Below are 12951 nucleotides of genomic sequence, written 5' to 3' on the forward strand. Positions count from 1 at the left end.
AATGTATGTGCAATGGAATATAGGAAAATTAAAAAAGACAAAGTACAAGAGCACGTAGAGAAAGAGAGAAATGCAATAGAAAGTCATAAATGGAAAGTTTTACTGAAAGTAAACGATCTAAAAACGGAGTGACGAACGAAAAGTACAAAGAAGCCGCACTCTGACGTAAATAATGCAGCAGCCGCAGCTGCATTTTTACAACAAGACGGAGAAAAGATAAGAAGTATACGCTATCTCAGAATCTGTATTGCAATAACGTCGAGCTTGTCGAGTACATCAAGCAAACTAGACTAACATCGACATTGTCGATTCCCCTTCCGCGCAACAGATTCCGGGGACTCGTCACGAATACAATATGGCTTGTCTCTTGTAGCGCTCTCGATGGCCTCATCGGGGCGAGACTTCGATCCACGTACCCGGGCCTTCTCCGACGAGGAGCTCAAACCCCAACCTATGATCAAGAAATCGCGGAAGCAGGTGAGTCTCCATAATTATATTGTTGTTACATAACGTGTTTACATAATTATATTATTCGTTGCTTCCGACGTCAAATTTGCTAGCTATCGAAATAAACTGAATCCTCATCGAACTACGCGTTCGTAATTTTTCGCGACGTAAATCGTAAATGAATACGAGCGTTCTCTAACTCTAACGTTCTTATGTTCTTTCTCTCTTTTCCGTTTGCGGCCGCAGTTCGTTCCGGATGACTTGAAAGATGACAAATACTGGGCGCGTCGTAGGAAGAACAACATGGCAGCGAAACGATCGCGAGACGCGCGTCGCATGAAGGAGAACCAGATAGCACTCAGGGCCGGCTTCCTCGAGAAAGAGGTAAATTTTCTCACGGCTGGAAATTTGAAACTGCTACATAGACTGCATCTACCAATGCAATTGCTTCATAAAGTTATCGGAGACGTTTAAAGATATAAGATTCAAGACTTGGAAAAAACTAGAGGCCCCCCGCACAATGATAAATATAAAGGAACAGATATTAGCGATTAGAAATAAGAAATCAAGAATAAAGCTGGTGTAGCATTAATACACGGCTTTCGATAGGTTACAAATCTATTGCCTGTGTTATTCTCTGTTTCTGTTGTCTGTGTTTTTAATCGTGCATTCAGTTTTATTCCTGATTCTTTAGTCCTAATCGCTAATATCTGTTCCTTGTTCCTTATATTTTTCATTGTGCGGAGGCTTTAAGTAAAATCGAGATTTCGTAGACTTTTCATCAAAATCGTAAATACAACGGAAATAAAATTATCTCTAGCTATACAGTGAATGGCTTGTATTAATATATCAAGCTCGTCTCGGTGCAGCTTATATTATTTTATACACTTTGCCGTTTAAAGAATTAAAACTTGAAATATACTATTTGCCAAAGTTATCGATTTTTAAATGAATGTCTTTGTTTGGTTAAAAGGGAAAAGTTTAGTCGAACTTTCATTTTCTCGCTTTGTTTGCAGAATATGGGTCTGCGGCAGGAGCTGGACCGGTTAAAAAACGAGAACATGTTGCTACGCGACAAACTGAGCAAGTACACGGACGTCTAACACCCCGTCATCGGCCATGCACCAGCTCGAGCGACACGCGAAAAAAGAGAGAAAGAGAGATGCGGATACGAGGGTGCATCACCGCCCAGCTACAACTCCCTCGCTTATAGTCGCAGCACATAGCAGCCTTCGCCGTCGCGGAGGAAGCGAAGGGAACGCGGAGCAATGTTGACGAATACCATCGACTCCCGAATCGACTGTCCCGCTACCCTAAAGCCGACAACCAACTTCCTCAGAAATCTCCGAAGATCCTATTCTCTATCATTCTCTTTCTCTTACTCTCGAATAAAATTCTTATTGAGTCCTCGCTCCTTGTCCTGCTCTAGAAAACTCCTCCACTTGTAAATAGTTATATGTATAGTTAGATTATATACACACACATACACACATACGCGCGTGCGCGTTACATATATGAATACATAAGAACATATATATATATATATATATTTAAAGTAAAGAGAGAAATATATATACATATACACACACACATACACATACACATAATACAATGAGTATGCGTTTGAGGAAGGAGATGCGTTCGTTACACGTAAATAAATCCGCGCATGCAGCGCACGACGAGATATGTCGATTTCGCCAGCATCAGCATTCGAGTTTTCTAGATTTGCACAGGGAGCCATATTACAATGGATTGAATTATTATGAGAATAAGCTATGAGTATAAGACGCAAGTTTCATGAAATCGTACTCTTCGGCGAAGAAAAGACGAATCTCGTCGGCGCTGAGCACTGCCACACGTAAAGAGCTATATCGTTAGGTCGCGACATGGAGCGGAGGCGAGCGATGGTTGGGAGAACACGACGCTTTTCTGCGCACGGGTTAATTATCCAGGTTCTCCGCGAATGCGTTAATTACTGTAGCGTATCCCACGTGGTGATGGTACACAAGTGATTCTAGTTGTTTTAATCGTAAGATAGATGACGTACGTGTTTCGTTTTCATCGTTTCTTTTCTCTCTCTTTCTCTCTTTAATCTATCTACCTATCTACTCTATCTCTCTCTTTTTAGCGTGTAGCGAAATCAATCCGGCTACGCGAGGAGCGTACTTGGAGTGCGCGGAAGGCGTCGCGGCGCGACTCTATCCCTTTTCTTCTTTCGTAAAATATCGCCCGCTGGCCCAACGTCGGCGGCTCGGGGCACGAATGATGGACCGGCCCATCCCGGAGATATCATTTGTTGCGTAGCGAACAAACTTTTGTACAGGATGCCCTCTTGTAAAATATATTTTAAGACATCGTGTCATTCTGACGAGCGACGGTTACGAGCGCTGTGTCTTTGACGGGGTTTATCAACGTGGAACTTGAGACAAACGAAACGATATGAAACGAACCGTGTCCGACGATTGGATCGCGTAGCCTCCCAGTGTGGGTGCGTGGCATCGTCGAGGTTAATCGTAGGCGTCGTCGCAAAAGTAAAAATATTACATGTACACGACACGAAGATATGACCATCGTGCTTAAATGTAAGCTAGCTACAGGCTCGCGTGCACTGGCCCTTCTTTTTAAGTTTTTAGATGTTTATTTTTCCATCACCGTGAGAATCGGTGATGGCGATCGAGAGAGCGAAAGTGGAACCGATGAGGAGATATGCGCTTTTTGTGAAGTAGCTATAAAAATTATAGCTATAGAGAGAGAACCTATATTGTACAGATCAACGCGAGATTGAACGACATTTGAATGAGATTCGTGCTCGTTGCAAAATTTAGTGACAATAATAGTGACCGATATATTGTGAGTTTTCAACAATGTGGGCGAGTAATCCGAACGACGAACGAGATTTGTAATCCAATCGCCACGATTAATGATTTTAAAAATAACGACAAACGCCAGGCCGAAGCTTTTACTTTTCGTTAGAGATTTATGTACCGACGATACGTAATAGTCTGGTTTTTCTTTTTAACCGTACGAGAGAGACACTCGATGCGCAAACGAGAAACACGGACGTTTTGTACATATAACATCATTTTGTCAGTCGAGAGGGTAAGAGAATCGATGTAACGAAGTTTCAATTCAACTTCGCGTTCGATCGACGGCAAACTCGCTTTAAATATCGCAGGACAATTTTATTGACCGCGCGTAAAAACATTTTATCCTCGCAATATTTTTTAAATCTTTCGAGCGTGTTATATATCCATTTACTGTATTAATTTTTTTCATACGCGTTTCTTATATAAAATATAAGAATAAAATTGTATACGTAATTGTAATTTCGTCGGAATCGTAAGGTTTTTTTTACGGATAGACCGTTATATGTTCATGCGCGAATGTTCGATGCCTTATACTTCGAGTGATTTGCCGAAAGTCGCGCGCACGAAATCGTCCGATTACAGTTCTTCACGATTGCCTTGCACATTCTAACAGAAAAATGCTGCGTAAATGACGAAGAATTCCACGTGACATGTGCGATGGATTACTGAATCGATATCTTGCGTCGGCAGATTTAGCGAACGCCTTCGCCCGATAGTATCGCATATAATTTTAGTAGCGGCACAAAATTTTATTTTTCGAAAATAAATCATATCGTAAGGTTATCTGATAAAATAGCTACTGCATGGCTTGTTATCCCGACGTAATGAATTAAACGGAAAAGAAAGTAGCGTTGGCCTTGCCTACGAAAAAGCGTAATAGAGGAAAACAGAATTTCGCGTCTGATTGTATACGAAGTTTCTCACGTTATTCTTTAAAGCGTATAACGTAGACTGCAAGAAAGTTTTTCAGTTATCTACAATATCTATTTGAAGTTTAACACGAGCCAATATCAGCTCGTACATGTTCTGCTTGTCACGCACACTTGTCGTCATTAAGGGCAATACAGAATTTTATAGACAAGGAAAACGATCTCTTTCTTTTTTTTTTACTGTTTATTTGCAACACGAATTTTAAATACCGAAAATGACTTCGTGTCGCAAAGTTTTTACCAGAAAGACGCTCGTTTATTAGTGCTAAAAATTGAATTGATCATTGTTTCTCGATCATTGTTTCAACCGCTATTAATGATGTTGAGTGTGCGATATAACGTGGATCTCGGCACAAGTTATTTGGCCTATAAGAAGCGCGTTAGGATGATTGACACACATCGCAATTCGATAAATAAAAATAGGAATAAATAAAATAGTAGAGAGTTATATAGCAGCGCGAGAGACAGACGCGGCCGCCGGCTTTGCTCCAAATAGAACGGTAAGAAAATGAGATAGAGAACAGACGCCGCGTCTTCGATAAATAATCGTCCGATCCACTTAAATAAAAATATGAAAAACATGAGAAAATTAGATATGACCACCAACACAAGAAAACCTCTATTGTATCACATTTCGAGAAATATATGTATTTGTTATTGTTTTAATTGAATCCTACGGTTGTACACCATACCCTATGTATCTCCACGTATCCCAATTTTATTGAATCTAGCGTAATCGAGAATTATTTTCTTATGTATTGTATACTCTATTGGTTTTACAAGTCAAGAATCGACTTCAAGTTTATCAAAGCATCTTTGTAGACTGTAATTTACAAAGATGATCTTTGTAAATTATTTTATAAATTGTATTAATGTATGAGTTTCGTTTAAGAATTAATCATTTTTGTCATGTCTGCTGTTTCATTCGAATTATATAATACTTTCATCGTGCTTTAAATATTTTTACACCAACACAATTTTAATATAAAATGATCTCTATAAGAATATTAAATCTTAAATATTATATGTTTAAATTGACGATTGTGATAGCTGATTGAGCTTCAGGCTAGAAATAGAATCAATAGTGTATTATTTATAGCTAATATATGCTTTCTACGTGGCATCATTTGGCATAAGAAACGAATGCACTGAATAGTAACGACGACGGACGTCACGGAAGTCTTGAATTATGAATCAACAGGCAGACTCATAAACAGAAAGAAAAGAAACTTCGGTCAGTTACACCCCACCCCGTAACGTTCAAAGTTCAGTATGTCACATCTGATGACGCTCGATAAAAAATGAGATCCGAAATGAAAAAGAAGTTTTTCGTACAATAAACTTGTGTATCAATATCGATTTTTTATATTCTCGATAATATACGACTTTTAGTTTTCATATAAAGATATTATATTGACAATATGCTATTGGAATTATTTTTAATAAGAAACGTTAAAAGTTAAAAGTTAGTATAACTGACAAATTAATTTTCAAATTATTTATATAAGAGATTCTCCTATACTGCGATGAGAAATATTTATTAGAGTTTATGTTTCACCTTCTATTATTTTTTTATATTATTAGAGATTGCTACATAAATTTCAAGTAGCTACATTATATTTCGCAATTAATTCTGTCGTGTAATATGTCGTATAATTAACATGAAAATATGTCACTGACTAAATAATGCAGAGATGCAATTTTCACATGCAGTAAATCAGCACACAAATAATTGTACATAATTCAGAATTAAATATTAAAGCTAAATTGTTCTACCTCCCCCCCTTCTAAGCAGCGGAATAAACCTATGTGAGACATTATATTTACAATACATAATAAATTACCTCATAATCCGCTTCGTCATCGCTCGATGCCTAAGAAAGGCCTACTCTTTCTCCTCATCTCAGATTCCTTGGTTGCACAACACTCGCGAAAATACGGTTAATTGTGATCGCGCACTAATATTACTAGAATACCGTGACACGACGCAGTGACGCGACGCTTTTAAACGGCAACGTTACTCGCACGCAGCTCAAGTACTTCGAGATTGCCATAATCACGTATGTAAGTCCATATATATAAGAGGAAGTTACTTTGATATCATCCGATACGATGTAATTAATAAAATTAAGATAAGGGTCAATTAAAACACAATAAACTATCCGAAAATATAAAATCTAAATTCAATATTGCGTGCGAGATATATATATATATATATATATATATATATATATATATATATATATATATATATATATATTACAAACGCGTAAATCCCGCAAAAAATAACGTATTATTAATAAATAATCAACACATTGCGATTTATTTTAATCACTACATTGCGTCATTAATCTGAGAATAACAAGCAGATTACATTAAACGAGAATGGAAAAAAGTTCCACGCATCACTAACGAGATGATTATCGCTTGACATCGTAATAATATCGCAATAAAACAGCTATTCATACGTCTCGTCCCCTATTGTTCTTACTTCTGATGAGTAAATCGTGCGGCACATTTGCTTAAATGGACTTAATCGTAATTTCAATACGCGCGCATACCGTTAATTGTTAATAGGAATTAATTATGCAAGAGACTGCAAGACAATAGTTGAATATTCATATGAAATTATTGCATTTTGATGCGCACTAACGCGACGATACGCGGAGCATCTCGCGCCGTGCCTGCCCGTTCGAGCATCGTAGCGTGAATGGTAGCGCCGGTAGTTGGGTGAATGGGGTGACTTTGTTTACGGCACGGCGCGGCGTGCGCAACCGTCCCGCTGTACGTTACAAAAACAACCACCGAAATCGCGCGGCAGACAGTTTATTGTCGTTTCGAAATATAACATTTTATAAAATAAAGATTCGCGTCGAATATTCTCTTCTTTAAATTAATTCCGACGAATTAGCGCTATTATTTTCGCACTTTATTTCGCGACGTTATTAGCATCGTTTGAAACGAAAATTAAATGCATAATTTGCAGATAATATCTCCTAAAAAAGATACCAAAATGTTCTTAATTAAGCGAGATTGATTATTCTCTTAGGTGAGATTAATAAATTCACAAAACAAAAAGTGCAATTAAAGTGTGCGATAACAGCTAGTCCACGTTGAACAAAATTAATTTGAAGTGCAAAGAACAAAATATTCACGATGTATCTGGCATTTAAGAAAAAAAGAATATTAAGAAAACAATTAAATAATAAAATAGATATACAGCTGATTTTTTTCGATTACCTTCACTGTCTATGTGATTCAAAGTTCAGAATTAATATCTAATTACTATAGAGATGATAGAAGTAATTATGTAACGTATTTACATATATGTATATTGAGTTTATTTTAGATGTTGAAAATTATAATCGAAAATTCTAAATCAAGAATCTCAGCAAGCCGAAAACATGATAAATTATTGCACAAAATATGGCAATCTCATTTTTTTGATTTATTAAAAGCAAACTATCTCTCTCTTTAAACCGTTATTTTTTATGTGCTTCAGATATTTAAGACCTGAAGATAATACGCGCAAAAAATTATAATCTATCACTATATAAGATTCTCATTAAGACATATACAAAATCGATTTTGAAATTAATAGTCTCAACCATTGAGGATCAATTCTGCGAGCAATCTCTGTAGTACACGAATTTTTCATAAATTCAGTTTAAAGACTAATATTTTATTAGCCTTAAAGATAAATTTATAATTGTTTATTAACAAGCTAATAATATTAAATTAAATTAATTTTTTATGGGTTTCATGGATTTAATCAATATCTCGATTAATTTTCAACATATTCGATGAATATAGCATTCGCTGATCTATAATTTAGTATTCTTCCCCCGTTAGATTCTGTTTGTAAACATCCACATACCGGAGAATATATTCAATAAGCTGTAGCACTTGCTTCACGTACATATTCAGTTATATATAATTATGTATGTCTATATGTATATATATATACATATATATTTATAGGCATACATATATAAAGTAATTATACATAATTTTATATATACTATACATATATTATATAATGTATGAAAATTTTTGCATTACTGTACAATTTAAAAACCACTATGTAGCACGTTTTTTTATTTAATATTACTGTAGCATTATTTTGTACATTATTTAATAATTTATATTATTTTATTTTATTTGGAGAGAGAGAATATTGTAATCTTATCATTAATAAAAGTCTTTTAATTTCGTTTTAATAAAAGTAAAATTTATTTGTCGTAGATATTATGTCGTTATAAGCACGCATAAAAATGCATCGCTAATAAATATAATATTCTTTTTAAAAATATATGTATTGCGGATCATCATCATCATCATCATGTATGCATGATCATCATCAATGCATGTAAGTAAAAATGTTATATATAAATTACATTTTTTAAATACTACTAACAATAAGTAGAGAGAGTATCAAGTAGTACTAAGAATAGTAAATTATAATTTAATGATCAATAAAGAAAGAAAAATGTAAAAGTGAGAATTTATACTGCACAAATATTCTTTAAAATTTATTCATAAATTATCAAAGAGATCATTCTTGAACTGTAAAAAACGACTAAAAAAAGTTATACAAAGATTAACTGGATGTCGATAGAAAGATTCGTATACGTAAAAACTTTGAACAACCAACTTTATCGTATGTCAGAGGCAAGATATCTGAAGAGATTATTGGAATATAAAACCTGTGCACAACAAGATAGCCTACCATTTTCCCCTACCATCTCTGCCAACAATGACTGAGCTGAGAGCTGAGCTATTGCAGCGCTATCGTTAGTCGTACGTTCTACGTTGTACGAAGCGGACGCACGATGTGGAAGACCACGACCGTGATCTTTGTTCTTGCCTGTGGTATAGCTATTTTATTCCGGTAAGTTCCATAAATCACATTAAACCAGAGGCTCTACAGAATAATACGTTTTGACTGGTAAACAACTTTTCTCTTTCTCGCATCGGAATTGTAAATAATTAACTAACAATCAATGTAATTCAATCATAAAGATTCAGTGTCATTAATTCATTCGCAGAACCGGTCCTATAGATGTACCGGACTTGCCTGAGACATTCTGGGGGCCAGAAAGAAATAAGGGAGCCTCGAAGGAAGTACGACCGTTCGTTATTAAAGTACCGAAGTCGGTAAGTCGTGAAAGAAATATGCCATTTATCTATTAAGGCAAGTAAATATATTTTCAAGGCTGCACTCTATACTTCTACCGATTCGTTATGTAAGATATTTTTACATTGTAACGAACAAAAAAGTTTTATCTATTAATAAATACTAATTTCATATTCAGTTAATACATATTTGCGATCATGTATTTGCATATATTTTGCAATTTTTATTTCATTCAATCACATAACACGATACTGTATTATGATACTATATTAATCGATATTATCATCTCATTAATATCGGAAATCGTAGTTTTTATTAACGAAAATAAATAACTATAATATACATTAATAATCTTTTACGTAAACGTCATGAAGGAACATGGCTCATAAACTTATCAAAAATATTTACAATAAAATAGCAAAGTATCAGACACAGTTTAACTTAAAATGCTAAATTTTGCATAAGTCTGTCATAGGTCTTTTAAAAATACTTGTTGAATATTTCCAATATGTGACGAAAAAGATAAAGAAATACAAGAGCCATTGTCAAAAAAATTTTAATACGTCTCCAAAAAAATGTGAAATAAAACAAGCAATTTAGCTATTTTTAATTTGAGCACTGAGAAAAAAAATTTATTAATCTCAAAAAATATTTAGTCCGATATGTTCAACTAAACATTTTAGTTAGTTAACTAAACATTAGTTGAATTAATTAATTCTTGATTAAAGAAACTAAATAAATTGTTGAAACAACTAATGTTTAGTTAATTTACTAAAATGTTTAGTTGAACGTATCGGACTAAATATTTTTTCGGTTTAACAATTTTTTTTCTCAGTGAGGGAATCAATTGATTGAGCATGACTGAGAAAATATGATTTTATCGCAATTTGAAAGAATCGGTAATAAATCTTTCGTAGAAAAACCAAAGGAGGAACGCGCAAGTATTTTTAACTAAAATGCAATTTCTTGAATAAGGTAATTGACGACCTAAATGAACGAATCACAAAAAGGAGAGAATTCGTGGAACCATTGGAGGATTCTGCGTGGACTTACGGTATCAGTACGACATATTTGAAAGATGTTCTTGCATATTGGAGCACAAAGTATAACTGGACTGAACGAGAAGCATTGCTGAATAAGTATCCCCAATACATAACCAATATACAAGGTAATCAATCTTTTTGTCGTTCAAACGCGATCTTTTGAAAGAGTTTCGTGATTATTTTGCGATAGTTGTAAGACTCGCTCAGAAACAAGTTGCGGCATCGCGCTCACTAAGTATCTCTTTATTTTTCTCTTTTCTCAGCACTCGTTGTTTCCCTTCCGTCTGTTATTAGCGGTAAATAATAAATGCCAGCCCAGATAACCCAACTATGGTGCAACCCGTAAAAGCTCCGTTAGACTATTTTGCACCTAAACGACAAGCCGGTTTTGTGGCGCGTTAAAAACACTTTGACAGAAACGAAGAAAACATATTGTCATTATTTTTATGCCAGAATACAAAAATGCAAATATCGCACGATTAGTTAATCTTTGACTCCACGTAAAAGAAATAATCGTTCGCCATTTAATATGTAATATGTGCTAAAATGAAATTTTACTTGGAACACAAAGCTAATTGAATAAATTGACATTGATGTCTACAGGTCTGGACATACATTTTTATCATGTGAAACCTAATATCCCACCGGAACGAAAAAACGTAAAGGTTTTTCCATTGTTGATTATTCACGGCTGGCCAGGATCTGTAGTGGAATTCCAAAAGATTATTCCCATGTTAACGACACCGCGTCCTGACAAAGACTTTGTGTTTGAGGTGATCGCGCCCTCGCTTCCGGGATACGGATTCTCGCAAGGAGCTGTGCGACCAGGATTAGCCTCGCCGCAGGTAAAGTTTACAGAATAACTCCTTAATAATCTTATTAAGTGGCGTTCTATTCACGCGCCTAAGACAACGAAGAAAGCGAAGAAAGAAAAAAAAATATGTTAATGCAAAAATTGTTTGTTATTTTCAGATAGCTGTTATATTTAAAAATCTTATGTTGCGTCTCGGTTTTAACAAATTTTACACGCAGGGCGGAGATTGGGGCTCCGCTGTTGTTGGGCATTTATCTAGTCTTTTCCCGGACAAGTACGTATTATTAATGATGACTTGCTTAATGCGATTCAATGCGACTTAAGAGAGTACGTAAGAGCATAAAAACGATGATTATTCTTTTTCAGCATTCTTGGCACTCATACGAACATGTGTATGGTTATGAGCAAGTCCAGTATGATATGGAGATTAATCGGTTCGTTTGTCCCATGGCTCGTTGTCGAGAGCGAATATTCCGATAGAATGTACCCTTTGGGATATCATACGGGTCGACTCCTCGAGGAATCAGGATACATGCATATACAGTCTAGTAAACCAGATACTATAGGTATGTACATGGTTATACATAGATATATATAAAAAAGTTTTTTATGGGAAAAACTTTTAATAGGAATCTCTTTACGTGTTATTAATTTCTTTATCATTGAATTAGATATAATTTATTAAAAATTGTATTTAAGGTAAAGTCTCAGATTAAACTATTATAATATGTCAATATCATTTCTATGTGTATTTAAGATATTTCAGATAAGAGAGCAAGATAAGCTTATCTGTTGAAGAGTTAAAATATTTTTAAAGGTACTGCTGTGGCAGCCTCGCCAGTCGCATTAGCAGGATATATTTTGGAAAAGTTCAGTACATGGACGAATCCTGAGTACAGATTCCGTCCCGATGGCGGTCTTCTCGAGAAATACACGTTAGACGAGCTTTTAGATAATGTCATGCTTTATTGGGTTACCAACTCTTTGACTACAAGTGTACGACTTTATGCCGAGCAATTTAGCAAGGCCCATATGACGAGCAAGATCGACGAGTGCGTTTCTTTTTTTATTGCGATTCTATTATAAGAATTTTCTATATTTTCTATATTTTCTATATTTAAAAGATAATTTTTCTGTGCTTTATTTCCAATAACATATGTCTAATTTCTAGATTGCCTATTGATGTGCCGGTAGCGTGTGCGGCATTTCCTTACGAATTATTCTATCAACCGGAAAGTATCCTTCGCGAAAGATATACTAATCTGATACAGTTTAATCATTTACCGCGCGGAGGTCATTTCGCTGCATTTGAAGAACCAGCTCTTTTAGCGGATGATATCTTCAAGTTTGTGTCCACGGTTGAAGATATTAAGAAGAAAAATAGTGCCAAAAATATGCCAAACGCAGAGAAGAAAATAAAAGAGCCTACAAAAATTTGAAAGAATATTTAAGTGTGCTATTTTAATTAAGAGAACAATAAGATGCGAAGTAACAAACACTACACTTGATCGCCTATAAAAACGATATTGTTGCATTTTTTTCCAGTTTTTTTATAACATGGAAGTTCTTTAAATAAAAGAATATTTTTCTAATGCTTTGTTCTTTATTCGATGCTATTTCCGCGCGATTATATGTTTAAATTTCTGTATTTTCAATCTTTAAATTATCAATTGTTTAAAAAAAACATTTACTAAAATACAAAACTTCTTCGTTT

The 12951-nt window shown here is 34.9% G+C and overlaps 2 protein-coding genes across 9 annotated transcripts in view; both read left to right on the forward strand.

The window, feature by feature from the left end:
- Positions 1-4914, forward strand: part of LOC139821001 (thyrotroph embryonic factor) — a 69098-nt gene extending 64184 nt beyond the window's left edge. For 4 of the 8 annotated variants that reach the window (XM_071791669.1, XM_071791670.1, XM_071791665.1 and 1 more), the window contains 3 exons: positions 329-477; positions 694-831; positions 1464-4914. In XM_071791669.1, the coding sequence (XP_071647770.1) occupies positions 329-477; positions 694-831; positions 1464-1550 (374 nt within the window). In that variant the 3' untranslated portion in view covers positions 1551-4914. The remainder of the gene's footprint in view (positions 1-328; positions 478-693; positions 832-1463) is intronic. The other 4 variants (XM_071791671.1, XM_071791672.1, XM_071791667.1 and 1 more) reach the window with 1 other exon arrangement.
- A 4060-nt stretch (positions 4915-8974) lies between these two features.
- Positions 8975-12829, forward strand: LOC139821000 (juvenile hormone epoxide hydrolase 1). Its single transcript, XM_071791664.1, has 8 exons — positions 8975-9134; positions 9292-9400; positions 10356-10548; positions 11027-11268; positions 11396-11511; positions 11604-11803; positions 12055-12289; positions 12409-12829. The coding sequence occupies exons 1-8, from the start codon at positions 9076-9078 to the stop codon at positions 12674-12676; spliced, it is 1422 nt and encodes a 473-aa protein (XP_071647765.1). The 5' UTR covers positions 8975-9075; the 3' UTR covers positions 12677-12829.
- The last annotated feature ends 122 nt before the right edge of the window (positions 12830-12951 follow it).

The sequence above is a fragment of the Temnothorax longispinosus genome, chromosome 10, assembly GCF_030848805.1.
Source record: "Temnothorax longispinosus isolate EJ_2023e chromosome 10, Tlon_JGU_v1, whole genome shotgun sequence".
In the NCBI taxonomy this organism is placed as follows: domain Eukaryota; kingdom Metazoa; phylum Arthropoda; class Insecta; order Hymenoptera; family Formicidae; genus Temnothorax; species Temnothorax longispinosus.